At 38.5% G+C, this 16,765-nt stretch overlaps 1 protein-coding gene across 7 annotated transcripts in view; it reads right to left on the reverse strand.

The window, feature by feature from the left end:
* The window catches only part of ldb2 (LIM domain binding 2), a 509,983-nt gene that overhangs the window by 441,102 nt on the left and 52,116 nt on the right, over positions 1-16,765 (reverse strand). For all 7 annotated transcript variants that reach the window (XM_033025891.1, XM_033025883.1, XM_033025866.1 and 4 more), the window contains exons 2-3: positions 10,269-10,378; positions 3,770-3,808 (exon numbers count right to left, since the gene is read on the reverse strand). In XM_033025891.1, coding sequence (XP_032881782.1) covers positions 3,770-3,808; positions 10,269-10,288 — 59 coding nt within the window. In that variant the 5' untranslated portion in view covers positions 10,289-10,378. The remainder of the gene's footprint in view (positions 1-3,769; positions 3,809-10,268; positions 10,379-16,765) is intronic.

The raw sequence follows: 16,765 nt of genomic DNA on the forward strand, positions 1-16,765 counted from the left end.
TTGTGTTTCAGTGCAAATCCCTTACTCGTTACTAGCTTTGTTCTGGTTGACAATCTAAAAATGTGAAATCAAGACTCGATATTGCACAGAGAACTGAAGTTACTTCAATTGGTTCAAACTTTAAAGATTTCAGGGATGTAAGGGATATACAATGCCCTCCATAATATTTGGGACAAAGGCCCAGCATTTATTTATTTGCCTCTGCACTCCACAATTTGCGATTTGTAATAGAAAAACAACACATGGTTAAAGTGCATATGGTCAGATTTTATTAAAGGGTATTTTTATACATTTTGGTTTCACCATGTAGAAATTACAACAGTGTTTATACATAGTCCCCCCATTTCAGGGCACCACAATGTTTGGGACACATGGTTTCACAGGCGTTTGTAATTGCTCAGGTGTGTTTAATTGCCTCCTTAATGCAGTTGGTTAGAGCAGATGTCAACACGACTTCTCCAAAGTACAGAAGCATTCAATGTCTTTTTAATAATTTGCATTAATATCAAAATATGTATTTGGTACATGTACTAAAGCATTACATTTGGAAGGACTTAATGCAAGTGACAAGAGACAAGTTGAAAGATCCAGAGGGTCCAGAATTAAATCAATCCTGCATGAATTTGCTAATCCCTTGGTTCACAAATTCCAAACATAAAATTTACTTTAAAATACAAGTTAATATGGAAAGGTTAATAACACCACTTTTGTCCCAGTGTAAAAAAAATACAATGCTTAATGTTACAATTGGGAAACTGTTCCCTGCAGCAATTTTGTAAACCCAATATCCACAGTAATTATTAGTCAAAAATATGTCCAGCAGCATACTGCTTTCATTTTCATGCAGGTATGCTTTACCTGTAAACTGAACCTATTGAGCAGTCAATAATGATCTTCTAAAATTGCCAATAACTCATGGAGAATGAAATAAATTCTACAGTGTACAGAAATTCCTTAAATAAGTCATGGTGGTGTTGTTATTACTGTTTTCAGGAAGCCTGCTGTAAGCCACAAGTGAAGATTCCTTTTAGTAAAAAATTAAGGAGGTCATCATGGATTGAAAATGGCACATGGTCCAACCCTGCCACAGGGATACAAGTGCTTTACATTTTTTAGCATTATGGAAGCTTAGCAAACATATCAAGTTCCATTTTCCTGTTACATTAAATGTAACTTTTCCTTTTCATTTGAATTGGCATTTTTTGAGGTTTTGCAAGGAACAAATATGAATGTCAAACGTGGTAATGCATGTACTGAATGCAAAGAATCAAAGAAATAACCAAACTTATTGGCACCAAAATGCAACAATATTGAATGCAAATAAAATATAAACCACGCTTCAGTTAAAATAATCACTTTTTTCCCATCTTTTTGCAGCTAAAGATTCCCACTAAACTGCAACAGCTGATTTGGTGAAACAAAATGCCTGGAGAACGTGCTAACTATATCACTCCAGATAAAACTGTTTGCATTCATGGAATGTTTCTGAATCTGAACAGCTAACTTTTGAAAGAGTTGGATGCACAATGAATACCCGTTGCCTTCTAGACACCCTTTGGTTTAAGTTTGGTCAGATGTGGGTATATTGAGCGAATGCAGTCAACAGGACTGCAAAGTTTTACATAACCTGATTCAGCCTGCATGGTTAGTGAGGAACTGGAATTGGTGATGTTGAAGGAACCTTCTGTCCAATCTGGCAACACCAAACAAAGTGATCGCGGGTGTCCATAGAAATGGGAGGATTCTAATTATTCCCTGAAGCCTTCTTCACTTTGCAACAAGTTCACGGCAGTTCTGAGATTGACCCCCATTTACCCACTTCTTCCATACCCTTTTGGCCAACAGCTCTTACAAATTTCAAAGCTGAAATTAACACTAACATAACATCAATTGCCATTTTGAAGATTCAACAACTCACCTGCAATTTGCGAACAGAGTCACCCACCCTCCCCCAGCTGTTTTGGATGAAGCTCTCCCATGTCTCCACTGTCTCCTCTCCCCCACCCCCTCTCCTCCTCATAAAGAACAAGGATAGAGTTCCCCTACTGTACGACTGGTACTGCAGGAGTGGCCAATGAATTAATCAGAGATGCTGTCTGACCCGCTAAGTTACACCAGCTTTTTGTGTCTATCTTCATTTTAAACCAGTACCCGCAGTTCCTTCCTACACAATAGAGTTCCCCTGGTCCTCAACGATCACCCCACCAACCTCCACATCCAATACATAACTCCCCGACATTTCTGTCACTTTTAATGTGATTTTGCTGCCAGTCACATTTCCAAGTATGGACTCGGCAACCATTTCACCAAATAGTTGCCCCTTGTCCACCAAGACCTGCCGGAGCTCCCGGTTGCTAACCAATTCAGCTCCCCTTCCCATTCCTGCATCACCCAGAGTGAGGCCACACATAAACTTGAAGAACAGCCCCTAATTTTCCACCTGGATAGCCTTTATCCCTGTGGCTTTTAAATCCAGTGTTAACTGCAGTTCCTCCTTTGCTGATGGAAGTGACTGGGAGATTTGTTGCACATCTTGAGCAGACCTGAACTCTGATCAGTGCCACTTGGCGCCATCAAGGGGCAGGACCAGGTATTGGGAAAGCCCAACATCTCTTTGGATTGAAAATGTGAACTTCTTAGCCACTGCCCCAAAATTAGCTTTTCAACAATATGTTCATCAAATGTAACTCTGCACTTACAAACCGGGAGTTGGAAATGGCACTAAAAATGGTGACTCTGAATTCTGTCTCAGTGTACTACTGCTGTACACTTGTAGTGTATCTCAGATGCTTATCTAAGATGTATCTAAGTGCTAATGTATAGTGATACTTGTACTGAACTGTATACAAAAATGAATTTCACTGTGCCTTGGTACGTGACAAATAAAGTTCCACAGTAACCATTGTCTAATTTTAAAATGTGGAATGAAGTAGGACCAAAACATCTGAAAATTGCATAACTGGATTCTAATTCCAAAACAGATGGGGGCGGGGGCGGGGGAGGGGGGGGGTTAAATAGGGAACCAAGTTTAAAGCATTTTGTAACTGATCGACAAAGGAAAGATGCGTATTCCGACTTTAACATTTGTAGAGTTGTTAACGTTATATTATCAACAATAATATCTGTGCAAAATCATATTACAATTAAAAATATGCTGGCTTAAGCTTTCTTCAACTTTTTCTTAAAACAAGCCGTTCAACTCTAGAACCTTTAAGCTTTAATAAAACCAGCTGATTAGTAAGCCAAATGAAAATGAACATTGGCTTCATATCCCCAATGATATTTAATTCGCATTCGCAGCATGGCCGGACATGAGAAAATGCCGACAAGTTCTATCCCCACTAGATGGAGCACTCCGCCTCCCAACAGACCTAATGCTAAGAGAAAAATGATCTACACTGCTCAACACACACAGGGTTGGTACTGGTAGGCCATGCAAAATAAAACTGCTGTACTACTCGGAGAGAAAAGCAGCAATGAATTGTTTTGATGGTACCTTACCCAAGTATTTTTTAGCATTGTTTGTTCCTATATTAGCGCTTAACTTAGTTGTTTGAAACAGATTACGAAATGGGATAAAAATTGATTTGTCATTAAAACGTTCTGTACCAGGCAAGATTATCTCAACTTGAGAATTTGGTGATCAGTCTATTAGTGCAAATCGTGCCAACACAACAAAGTTTTGGTTTCATTTTTGATCCAAACCAGCCTTTTTACAATGTAACTGGAATACTCAAAACATTCTCAGAAAACCATTGGCTCATCTTACCCCATATCTGGCTCACTTAAGGATGAAGGGTATGTGGATCTGGAGGGGTGAAGAAAAGAGAATTTCAATTAACACAACAAGCTGCAAATTTATATTATTCTACCACACTATACTTGAACCATCAATTACAATTCTCCCACAAGCACTCTGCAACAGTGTACTTCAAAATGTGATATTGCAGCCTCACAATTCTGTGTGCTTTGAGATTTAATTTTAATGAAAGGTTAATCAAATAATACGAAATAAAATCAGGGGCTTAACCCAGGTTGTGCAATGCCTGGGATTTACCAGCAATGTTTACTATGTAGCTGACATGCTAATACATGGAGACCCCCAGACAAGCGCAATGGCCTTCAATTGCTACTTCCATATTCTCAGAACCATGTGTGGTCTGTGCCACCTGGAGTATTGTTTACATGGGTGAGTTTAGCACTGGGAAACCAGCTTAAGCACGACCCAAATCGTCGATTATCCATTTACCTCCGCAGATGTGGCTCGACCCACTGAGTTCCTCCCTCAGTTTGTTTAATCACTCCCGCCGAAGAAACGTGCTTCCATTGCCCACTTTCAGGTTTATGTGATAGGAGCAGAATTAGGCCATTCGACCCATCAAGTCTACTCCCCCGTTCTATCATGGCTGATCTATCTCTCCCTCCTAACCCCATTCTCCTGCCTTTTCCCCATAACCCCCGACACCCGTACTACTCAAGCTTTCCCCCACATTTCTGTGGCTGACCAGTCTCGTTTGTCATATTCACCCAACACCTCATTCAGTGCTCCCCCAACACGAATCACCCCTCACATCTCCAAATCGACTACCTGCCTCCAGACACTAATGTGCACTCAATCGGACAACACCAGCACCCACCAACAACTAATCCTGACTCACTGACAACCAACGTCCACCGGACACTGACATCCATCCCAACTAATAGCTGTATCCTCCCCCAACAACTTCACATCCACCTCTTATGATGCACATAACCTGCATCAGAATGGATTTTTCCCGCTTCCCACACCAGTCTGAAAAATGTAATTGTTTAAAATCAATAGTCCTACCTTCAGAAATCCTGTTTATTAAGTTGTGGTAAATCTCATGCATACCATTAAACAACACAATTAGTAAGTAGATATGTTCTCGTCCACAGAGGGACGATACCAATCAAAATTACCCCACTGCAAGGAGTATTTGTTAATTTAGTGTGAAACCTCAATATGGGAAGCATTCATTTTTGGTGAACAGACAGACTAAAGAATTTATTTTGCTCCAGTCAAAGAAAAAATAAATGTTTTTTAATTTTTTTAAATAAACAACCAATCTGCGCATATCATCATTCCTTTTAAGCTGCTTCCTACTTGATATGCTGGATCAGCCGAGCATTTGCAATAACAAACGTTCTCTTCCTCTATTAAAGCACATTGATTCGACTTCTAGTACTAAATATGGAATCCTTTGTCCTTGACCTGTGCACTGAGGACAGCTTGATTGTATTCATGTACAGAAACCGTCACAATTATGGATCCCTATATAACGAATTTCGGTTATAGAAACATAGAAACATAGAATTAGGTGCAGGAGTATGTCATTCGGCCCTTCGAGCCTGCACCGCCATTCAATATGATCATGGCTGATCATCCAACTCAGTATCCCGTACCTGCCTTCTCTCCATACCCTCTGATCCCCTTAGCCACAAGGGCCACATCTAACTCCCTCTTAAATTTAGCCAATGAACTGGCCTCAACTACCCTCTGTGGCAGAGAGTTCCAGAGATTCACCACTCTCTGTGTGAAAAAAGTTTTTCTCATCTCGGTTTTAAAGGATTTCCCCCTTATCCTTATGCTGTGACCCCTTGTCCTGGACTTCCCCAACATCGGGAACAATCTTCCTGCATCTAGCCTGTCCAACCCCTTAAGAATTTTGTAAGTTTCTATAAGATCCCCTCTCAATCTCCTAAATTCTAGAGAGTATAAACCAAGTCTATCCAGTCTTTCTTCATAAGACAGTCCTGACATCCCAGGAATCAGTCTGGTGAACCTTCTCTGCACTCCCTCTATGGCAATAATGTCCTTCCTCAGATTTGGAGACCAAAACTGTACGTAATACTCCAGGTGTGGTCTCACCAAGACACTGTACAACTGCAGTAGAACCTCCCTGCTCCTATACTCAAATCCTTTTGCTATGAAAGCCAACATTCGCTTTCTTCACTGCCTGCTGCACCTGCATGCCTACTTTCAATGACTGGTGTACCATGACACCCAGGTCTCGCTGCATCTCCCCTTTTCCTAATCGGCCACCATTTAGATAATAGTCTGCTTTCCTGTTTTTGCCACCAAAATGGATAACCTCACATTTATCCACATTATACTGCATCTGCCAAACATTTGCCCACTCACCCAGCCTATCCACGTCACCTTGTAGTCTCCTAGCATCCTCCTCACAGCTAACATTGCCCCCCAGCTTAGTGTCATCCGCAAACTTGGAGATATTGCTTTCAATTCCCTCATCCAGATCATTAATATATATTGTAAATAGCTGGGGTCCCAGCACTGAGCCTTGCGGTACCCCACTAGTCACTGCCCGCCATTGTGAAAAGGACCCGTTTACTCCTACTCTTTGCTTCCTGTTTGCCAGCCAGTTCTCTATCCACATCAATACTGAACCCCCAATGCCGTGTGCTTTAAGTTTGTATACTAATCTCTTATGTGGGACCTTGTTGAAAGCCTTCTGGAAGTCTAGATACACCACATCCACTGGTTCTCCCCTATCCACGCTACTAGTTACATCCTCGAAGAATTCTATAAGATTCGTCAGACATGATTTACCTTTCGTAAATCCATGCTGACTTTGTCCAATGATTTCACCACTTTCCAAATGTGCTGCTATCCCATCTTTAATAACTGACTCTAGCAGTTTCCCCACTACCGATGTTAGACTAACTGGTCTGTAATTCCCCGTTTTCTCTCTCCCTCCCTTCTTAAAAAGTGGGGTTACGTTTGCTACCCGCCAATCCTCAGGAACTACTCCAGAATCTAAAGAGTTTTGAAAGATTATTACTAATGCATCCACTATTTCTGGAGCTACTTCCTTAAGTACTCTGGGATGCAGCCTATCTGGCCCTGGGGATTTATCGGCCTTTAATCCATTCAATTTGCCCAACAACACTTCCCGACTAACCTGGATTTCACTCAATTCCTCCAACTCCTTTGACCCCTGCTATTTCCGGCAGATTATTTATGTCTTCCTTAGTGAAGACGGAACCAAAGTAGTTATTCAATTGGTCCGCCATATCCTTGTTCCCCATGATCAACTCACCTGTTTCTGACTGCAAGGGACCTACATTTGTTTTAACTAATCTCTTTCTTTTCACATATCTATAAAAACCTTTGCAGTCAGTTTTTATGTTCTCTGCCAGTTTTCTTTCATAATCTATTTTTCCTTTCCTAATTAAGCCCTTTGTCCTCCTCTGCTGGTCTCTGAATTTCTCCCAGTCCTCTGGTATGCTGCTTTTTCTGGCTAATTTATACGCATCATCCTTCGCTTTGGTACTATCCCTGATTTCCCTTGTTATCCACGGATGCACTACCTTCCCTGATTTATTCTTTTGCCAAACTGGGATGAACAATTTTTGTAGTTCATCCATGCAGTCTTTAAATGTCTTCCATTTTATATCCACCGTCAACCCTTTTAGAATTAATTGCCAGTCAATCTTGGCCAATTCACGTCTCATACCCTCAAAGTTACCTTTCTTTAAGTTCAGAACCATTGTTTCTGAATTAACAATGTCACTCTCCATCCTAATGAAGAACTCAACCATATTATGGTCACTCTTGCCCAAGGGGGTACATACAACAAGACTGCTAACTAACCCTTCCTCATTACTCAATACCCAGTCTAAAATAGCCTGCTCTCTCGTTGGTTCCTCTACATGTTGATTTAGATAACTATCCCGCATACATTCCAAGAAATCCTCTTCCTCAGCACCCCTGCCAATTTGATTCACCCAATCTATATGTAGATTGAAGTCACCCATTATAACTGTTTTGCCTTTGTCGCACGCATTTCTAATTTCCTGTTTGATACCATCTCCAACTTCACTACTACTGTTAGGTGGCCTGTACACAACACCCACCAGCGTTTTCTGCCCCTTAGTGTTTCGCAGCTCTACCCATACCGATTCCACATCCTCCAAACTAATGTCCTTCCTTTCCATTGCGTTAATCTCCTCTCTAACCAGCAACGCTACCCCACCTCCTTTTCCTTTCTGTCTATCCCTCCTGAATATTGAATATCCCTGGAAGTTCAGCTCCCAGCCTTGGTCACCCTGGAGCCATGTCTCCGTGATCCCAACTATATCATAATCATTAATGGCTATCTGCACGTTCAACTCATCCACCTTATTACGAAAACTCCTTGCATTGAGACACAAAGCCTTCAGGCTTGTTTTTACAACGCTCTTACCCCTTATACAATTATGTTGAAAAGTGGCCCTTTTTGATTTTTGCCCTGGTTTTGTCTGCCTGCCACTTTTACTTTTCACCTTGCTACCTATTGCTTCTACCCTCATTTTACACCCCCCTGCCTCTCTGCTCTTGTACCCATCCCCCTGCCACATTAGTTTAAATCCTCCCCGACAGCACTAGCAAACACTCCCCCAAGGACATTGGTTCCACTCCAGCCCAGGTGCAGACCGTCCTGTTTGTACTGGTCCCACCTCCCCCAGAACTGGTTCCAATGCCCTAAAAATTTGAATCCCTCCCCCTTGCACCATTTTTCAAGCCACATATTCATCTGCAATATCCTCCTATTTCTACTCTGACTGGTCCGTGGTACTGGTAGTAATCCAGAGATTATTACCTTTGAGGTCCTACTTTTAAGTTTATCTCCTAGCTCCCTAAATTCATCTTGTAGGACCTCATCCCTTTTTTTACCTATATCGTTGGTGCCAATATGCACCACGACAACTGGCTGTTCACCCTCCCCCTCCAGAATGTTCTGCAGCCGTTCAGTGACATCCCTGACCCTTGCACCAGGGAGGCAACATACCATCCTGGAGTCTCGTTTGCGGCCGCAGAAACGCCTATCTATTCCCCTGACAATTGAATCCCCTATTACTATTGCCCTTCCACTCTTTTTCCCCCCCTCATGTGCCGCAGAGCCACCCATGGTGCCATGAACTTGGCTGCTGCTGCATTCCCCTGATGAGCCATCTCCCTCAACAGTATCCAAAATGGTATACCTGTTTAGGAGGGAGATGACCGCAGGGGACTCCTGCACTACCTGCCTACTGCTTTGCTGGCTATTGGCCACCCGTTCCCTTTCTGTCCTCCTACCTTTTACCTGCGGTGTGACCAACTCGCTGTACGTGCTATCCACGACTTTCTCAGCATCGTGGATGCTCCAGTATGAATCCAGCCGCAGTTCCAATCGTTCAATGCGGTCTGCCAGGAGCTGCAGCTGTACACACTTCTTGCAAACGTAGTCACCAGGGACACCGGCCATATCCCTGATCTCCCACATGTTGCAGGCTGAGCAAACCACGGGGCCAATCTCCACTGACATATCTTACTCCCAAATTAACTCTATATTAAATATTAAAAAACACAAAACTTTATCCTTTACACTTTACTAATAAATGCTAATAAATACTGTACACTCAACTCCCAGAATCCTTAACTCCCAGAATCCTTAACCTGAAGGCAGAAATGAAAAAGAGTGAGTTTGCAGCAGCTGCCACAAAGTGAAGTACCAGGGCGCTAGTTGCAGACGCAGCGCATCCCACTGTACTCACCGTGCCTCGGTTGCCTAGTAACGCTGCGAGGCTCCCATTGCCCACCGCCCCCCACTTCCACCAGGTTACCCATTGAACTGGCACCACGTGTCGTGCTTCTGTTCGCAGGAGTGGAGAGAGCGAGCAGCGTGATGAGTACCGGCCCTGTCCCTAGTGCACCACGTGTGGTGCCAGGGGCTCTGCGGCTCCCTAGCCTGTATATCCCCACTGGCCTAACCCACTATCATCCACGCCAATGCCCTAATTCTTCCCACCCAGCCCTGGGTTAAACTATTTAATAATTACCGTCATGGCCGTGTATGGCAGACAATCGGCAATAACAATTCCCCCTTCTCCCCCTCAGAGATCCATTGTTGCGAGGGTTTACTGTGTATTCTTTTCTTTGACTGGACTGCAAACAAAAGCTTTTCACTGTACCTTGGTACATGTAACAATAATAAACAAAATTGCTGGACAAGTTTAAATTAGTTTTCCTTGTCCCTTGGGAAGAAAGCCTGTGTCGTATGACTACAGAGTACAGTATCCAAGGACATCAATTCCATATTGCACATATTCAGATTGCCACTTGATAAACATTAAAAAGGCTTTGGTGCTAAGAGTGCATTTTAATGATAACCTCCTGCTCCAGAGAAGTCTTGGTGCCGTAAATGAGAGGAGTGGTTAGACAAAACAACCATGACTAAACATACAAAAAATAAAATTACACTTACTCCATATCTCGATCCAGCATGTTTCTGGAGTTGTAATGATACAGAACAGGGATGGTAGGTAGAATTTACTGAGACACAGCGCAGTTCAGAAGGTATCAGAGGATAGCAGCCTGCGAAAACAAAACAACAATATTGAAAAATATTCAAATGTTGAGAAACCTGGATACCCATTTCATCTTTAGCACATTTCACATGAATCATAAGGTCTTCCATCCACTTCAGTCAACCATTTTTCCCCAATGGGAATTTGTTGAACGCAATACGTTTGAGAAGTGGAACAGATCGTAAATCACTGTGACAGACCAACTTAAATGACATAATCACAACCAAACTCAACACTGGACTCCTGGATCCAGGACTCAGCATCCCTCCCTGCAACTGAACTATCTAACCCATAAACCAAAATCAGTAAGGCAGGCGACAAAACATCTTCCATGAAAATTCTCCATTCTGTTGCCCCGCAAGAATGCATTCCCAGTCACCTCAGTCATCACATCAGAAATGAATAAATTAAAACAGTGGTTTGATGTCAACATATTGTCTTTAAATTTAATCAAAACAAAGATTATGCTATTTAGAAAATATAAAACAAACCCTCAAGTACACTTGATAATAGATAACGTAAGTATAGAAAGAGTATATGAAAATAAATTTCTTGGTGTGATCTTAGACCACAAAATCTGCTGGAAACCACATATAGACCACATCAAAGCAAAAGTGGCAAAGTCTATAGCAATATTGGGAGAATTAAGATACATTCTGGACCACAAATCATTACATACTTTGTATAATACACTCATATTGCCATATCTGGGTTACTGTGTGGAGAAATGTGGTAACGCCTACAAAACCAACCTACAGCCGTTATGCACATTATAAAAAAGAGCAATATGAATCATCAATAATGTTGGATACCTTGAACATACCAATTTATTATTCTTAAAGTCACATACACTGAAGTTCCCCGATCTGGTTGAATTTAAGACTGCACAAATCATGTACAAAGCAAGAAATAATTTACCTTCCGGGAAACATACAAAAACTGTTTATGGAAAGACAGGGATTTGAGATGGGAACTTAATTTTTAAAAACTCAATGTCAGAACAACTCTTAAAAGTATGTGCATAGCAATCTGCGGGTGAATTTGTGGAATGGTTTGGAACAGGAGATAAAACTTAGCACAAACATAATTCAGTTTAAAAAATGTACAAAATCACTTTTTTTTTTAAAGGATATTGGGATGAGGATAGGTGATTTTGAATGGGATATTTGTTATACTGATTGTATTGGGAAGGGTGATTATAGGGTGATGGGTTGTATATATGACTAAGAGATACTGTATAGTACATGATATTGTACATGAGGGTTTTTTCTTTTTCATCTTTATTTTCTATTTATTTATTTCCCTCTTTTTTTGTATGGCTTTGTAAATATTTGATTTGTGTATAAATGTAAATAATTTGGTGTACATATGGAAATAGGTGTCTATAGCTGCTAAATTTGTGTAAGATAATTATAAGCAGTTGAATAAGGGGTGGGGATTAATAAGCTTTGGCTTCTTCCTGCTCCTTTTCGGACACATACAATTCATTTATTTATAAATATTGTTTATAGCTACAATCAATATTACACTGGAGAAGATGCAAAGTATGGAGTCTCATATGGAGAGTAACAAGCAGAGTCTGGAGACTAATATGGAGAGTAATAAGAAGAGTATGGAGACTAGCATGGAAAGAATTTCTCAAAAAATTGATAATACTTGCAGTGAGTTAAAAGAACTGAAGAAGCAATATAAGTAATTTGATAAAAGACTAAACTCTGAGTGTGTCAGAATCGAAAATGATTACAACAAGAAATTTAAAGGTGTGATGGATGATATCGGAAAGCTAGATGAGATAATGGAAGAGATGGAGAATGAGATAAAAGAGATGGTCACGGAAATAAGGAGTTTGAAAAAATCACAGAAAACTGAAGAGGAAAAACTTGGAAGAATGACTGATAAATGTCTGGACCTGGAAGCAAGATCTCGAAGACAAAATCTGATGATTCTAGGAGTAAATGAAGGACGAGAGGGACATGAATCTCAAGTATGTACTTTCGTTACTGATTTATTCAAAGATGTCTTTGAACTGTCGGAAGAACCAAGAATAGATGTCGCTCACCGAGTTGGGCATGTTGCAAGAGGAACAAATTATTCAAGACAGATAATTGTGAAATTCCGTGATATCTCTTCAGTGGAATTTATATTGAGAAAGATTACCCATGGGAAGAAGCTGTCATACCGTGGGGATAATGTTCGAATCTTCCGCGATTACCCACCCGAGGTAGCCCGGAGAATGAGATTGTTCACACCGGCAAGACACACTCTGAAGGATATTCCCGGAATTAGATATATGCGGTCATGTTTCCCGGGAGAATGAAAGTATCTTATAACAGCACTGAACGCTCATTTACAAATCCCGGAAAAGCTTTAAAGTATGCAGAGGATATCGTTAAGAAAACATCGGGGCAAGCTGTCGACAAGGAAGAAGATTGAACTTTTTAATTCTTATGATAGAGTTTTGAACTGGTTAAAATGGCCGAGCTTTCCAGACAATTATAAAGCTTATCTCGCTGGAAAGTGTTATTCAGAGAGCCTGGCTATATTTCACCTTGAACGAAAAGCTCAAAGTTTAACCCCTTGGTACCTGCTTGTATGGCAGTTAACCCTTTGGTACCTGCTTGTATGGTGTTGGTGCCTGCTTGTATGGTAGTTATAGAATGGGATATTATGTAAGAATCCTGGGTGGATATATATGGTAAAGTTTAGATTAGATTAAGATTAGATAAATTGGAAAGACATATATACTTATATAATCATGTATATGTTGTGTTTTATATTTGTTTTTTTACTTCTTATGTCTTTTCCTGATTTTTTTTTTTTTTTTTTTTGGCTTTCACTGACGCTGGTTTGATAAATTCATATAAGAAAAGACAAAATGTGAAACGGTATGTAACTTTTTATGAGGCTCTACCAAGGGGGAGGAGCTCAATGTATAACAACATCACGGAGGTCTATAAATTTTTTGCCATCACTGATGGCTATTCGTCTTTTGTTTTTTTAAGCACAATCAAGATTTTTATTTGTTTATTTTTTTTGTAAGTAATTGTATATCACATTTTTTCTTTCTTTTTCTAAGATACTTTACAAGAAGGAGATGCAATATAAATCTAATAACTCGGGATGACCACCCAACTCCCAGAATTCTGAGGTATTTGGTTGCACCATATGATTCAGGAATATTATCTTGATTTACAATGCAAGACGATAGACAAATAAAGAATGGAGGAATTACATTCTGTAGTTGGAATATAAGGGGTGCCAACGAACCAATTAAGAGGGGTAAAATTTTTGCCCAACTAAGATCTTTGAAAAGCGACATAATGTTTTTGCAGGAAACGCACATGAAACAACAAACACAAATGAGATTAAAGGCGAAGTGGATAGGCCAAACATACTACTCATTTACTTCTAAATCTAGGGGTACGGCTATTCTTATTCGAAAAGGTATTCCTTTCAAATTAAAGAATACCATATCAGATAAAGAGGGAAGATATATTATAGTTTCGGGAGAAATTTATGCAACCCCACTAACCATGATAAATGTTTACGCTCCGAATTTTGACAACCCCCAATTTTTTGATAAAATTATAGATATAATATCAGAGTTTAATTACCAAAATGTGATAATAGGGGGGGACTACAACTGTGTTTTAGATTCATATCTAGATAAATCAGCAAAACAAAGGAGGAGTAATTTAAAATCTAAGATTAGTGAACTTCTAAATCCTTATATAAAAAATACTAATATAATAGATGTATGGAGATCTGCTAATCCAGTTGGAAGGGAATACTCGTTTTACTCTTCGGTACATAAAACTTATTCAAGAATTGATTATTTTTTAGTGGATATGAAATTAATGCCATATACAAACAATCCAACATACCACATTAGTAGTATCTCAGATCACTCTCCGTTGACATTTTCAGTAAAATTTGAGGGAATGCCGGGTAAAAAAATTTTTTGGAGGTTTAATACACATATTTTAAATGACTTGCAAGGCTATCAATATTTAAAACAACAAATGAAACTTTTTTTTGATACAAATGATACACCAGGTACTTCGCCTTCTTTATTATGGGAAACTTTTAAGGCATTTATTAGAGGAATTATAATTTCATATCAAAGTTTTCAAAATAAAAAGAATAAGACAGAACAAATGTTGTTAGAACAAGAAATCAGACAGTTAGAGTTAGATAATACTAAAGATTCCACGACAGATAAACACAATAAGATAATATTACCGAAATTTAAACTTAATCGAATTTTATCGGCAAGAGTAATAAGACTATTCCAAATTACAAATCAGGAAAATTTTGAGTTTGGTGACAAACCACATAAGCTTTTAGCTCGCCAGATGAAAAAACAAGAAAAGGAAAATACTATAACTAAAATTAAATCAGAGAAAGGTGAATTACTAATACTACCTAAAGATATTAATAATAGATTTGCTCAATTTTACCAAAATGTATACACATCTAAAATTAAAATAGAAGATAGTAAAATTAAAACATTTTTAGATTACTGTAATCTTCCAAAACTGGACCTTTTGGAACAAGAGGAACTTGGAGCTCAAATTACAAAGACATAGATGAAACAATAAAATAGTTGAAAAATGGTAAGACACCGGGACCAGATGGTTTTAGTAATTAATTTTATTTAAAAAATCATGAGATAACGACCCCTTATTTATTTAATTTATACTCCCATGCTTTTAAAGAAAACAAACTACCTGAAACACTAACAGAATCAACTATTACGCTTATTCCAAAAAAAGATAAAGTTTTTAGAAGATCCGGGCTCATACAGAGCTATATCACTTTTAAATACAGATCAGAAAATCTTAGCAAAGACTTTAGCAAGAAGATTAAGCAAATATATTAGTAAATTGATAAACCCTGATCAAACGGGGTTTATACCCAAAAGATACTCATTTAATAATTTGAGACGCCTGTTTAATATAATGTACTCGCATAAAGTAGAGGAAAAAGATATATCAATTATTTCTTTGGATGCAGAGAAAGCATTTGATCAGGTAGAGTGGCAATACTTATATAAAGTACTGCAAAAATTTAATATGGGAGAGAATTTTATAACATGGGTAAAATTATTGTATGATAAACCGATGGCAAGAATTTTAACTAACAACATGTTATCTCAAAAATTTCAACTATCAAGGGGTAATAGGCAGGGATGTGCGTTATCACCCCTGCTATTTGCCCTTATGATAGAACCCCTGGCTGAAAGTATAAGAATTCATCCGAATATTCAGGGCTATAATACCAGGGACTCAAAGAATAAAATCTCATTATTTGCAGACGATATACTTTTATATATTATAAAGTCACAAACGAGCATACCAAATTTATTAAATTTAATAGAGGAATTTGGGTCTTTTTCTGGATATAGAATAAACTGGAATAAAAGTGAAATCATGACATTAAAACCTCAAGAACCTACACATTTATTGAAGTTCCCCTTTAAAATCGCAACAGAAAAATTTAAATATTTGGGTATTCAGATTACTAGAAAATATAAATCATTATGCAACGCTAATTTTATACCTTTATTAAATAAACTTAATACGCTGATTAAATTTTGGAAAACACTTCCTTTATCATTATTAGATAGAATAAATGCAATAAAAATGATCTTCCTACCACAATTATTATACCTATTTCAGTCTATACCGGTATATATACCAAAATATATATTTTTAAAACTAGACTCTAATATTACTAATTTTATTTGGGACTATAGATCACATAGAATTACAAAAAAAACACTTATGTAAACCAAAAGAGGTCGGGGGACTTTCACTTCCGAATTTTATGTATTATTACTGGGCAGTGCATATTAAGAATATAATTTATTGGCTGGATAGTTCTACCCAACAGACAGAATGGATAAAAATGGAGAAAGAGGATTGTCATCCTTGTAATATAGGAACGATCCTCTTCTCCCCGAAAAAACTGAATAACACAATATATAAGAAGAACCCAATTATATATGGTACAATAAGAATTTGGAAACAGATAAAATTATCTTTAAAATTAAGAAATTTATCATTGTTAATGCCAATAGCGATTAACCCTTTATTTAAACCATCTCTTATTGATAAGACATATAACCAATGGGAAAGTCTCGGAATTAGAAGGATCGGGGATATGTACGAAATGGGAAACCTACTATCATTCCAACAATTACAATTAAAATCTAAACTGAAAAACAACCAATATTTTAAATATCTTCAGATTTGCGATTTCATGAAAAAATATATACAAGGATATCAAAAAATAACTCCTGAATTATTGGAAGAAGCAATGAATATTGAAGCTGACTCACAAAAATTAATATCATATCTATATAATAGTATTTTAAATATAGACCTACCAT

The sequence above is a fragment of the Amblyraja radiata genome, chromosome 1 (genome assembly GCF_010909765.2).
Source record: "Amblyraja radiata isolate CabotCenter1 chromosome 1, sAmbRad1.1.pri, whole genome shotgun sequence".
NCBI lineage: Eukaryota > Metazoa > Chordata > Chondrichthyes > Rajiformes > Rajidae > Amblyraja > Amblyraja radiata.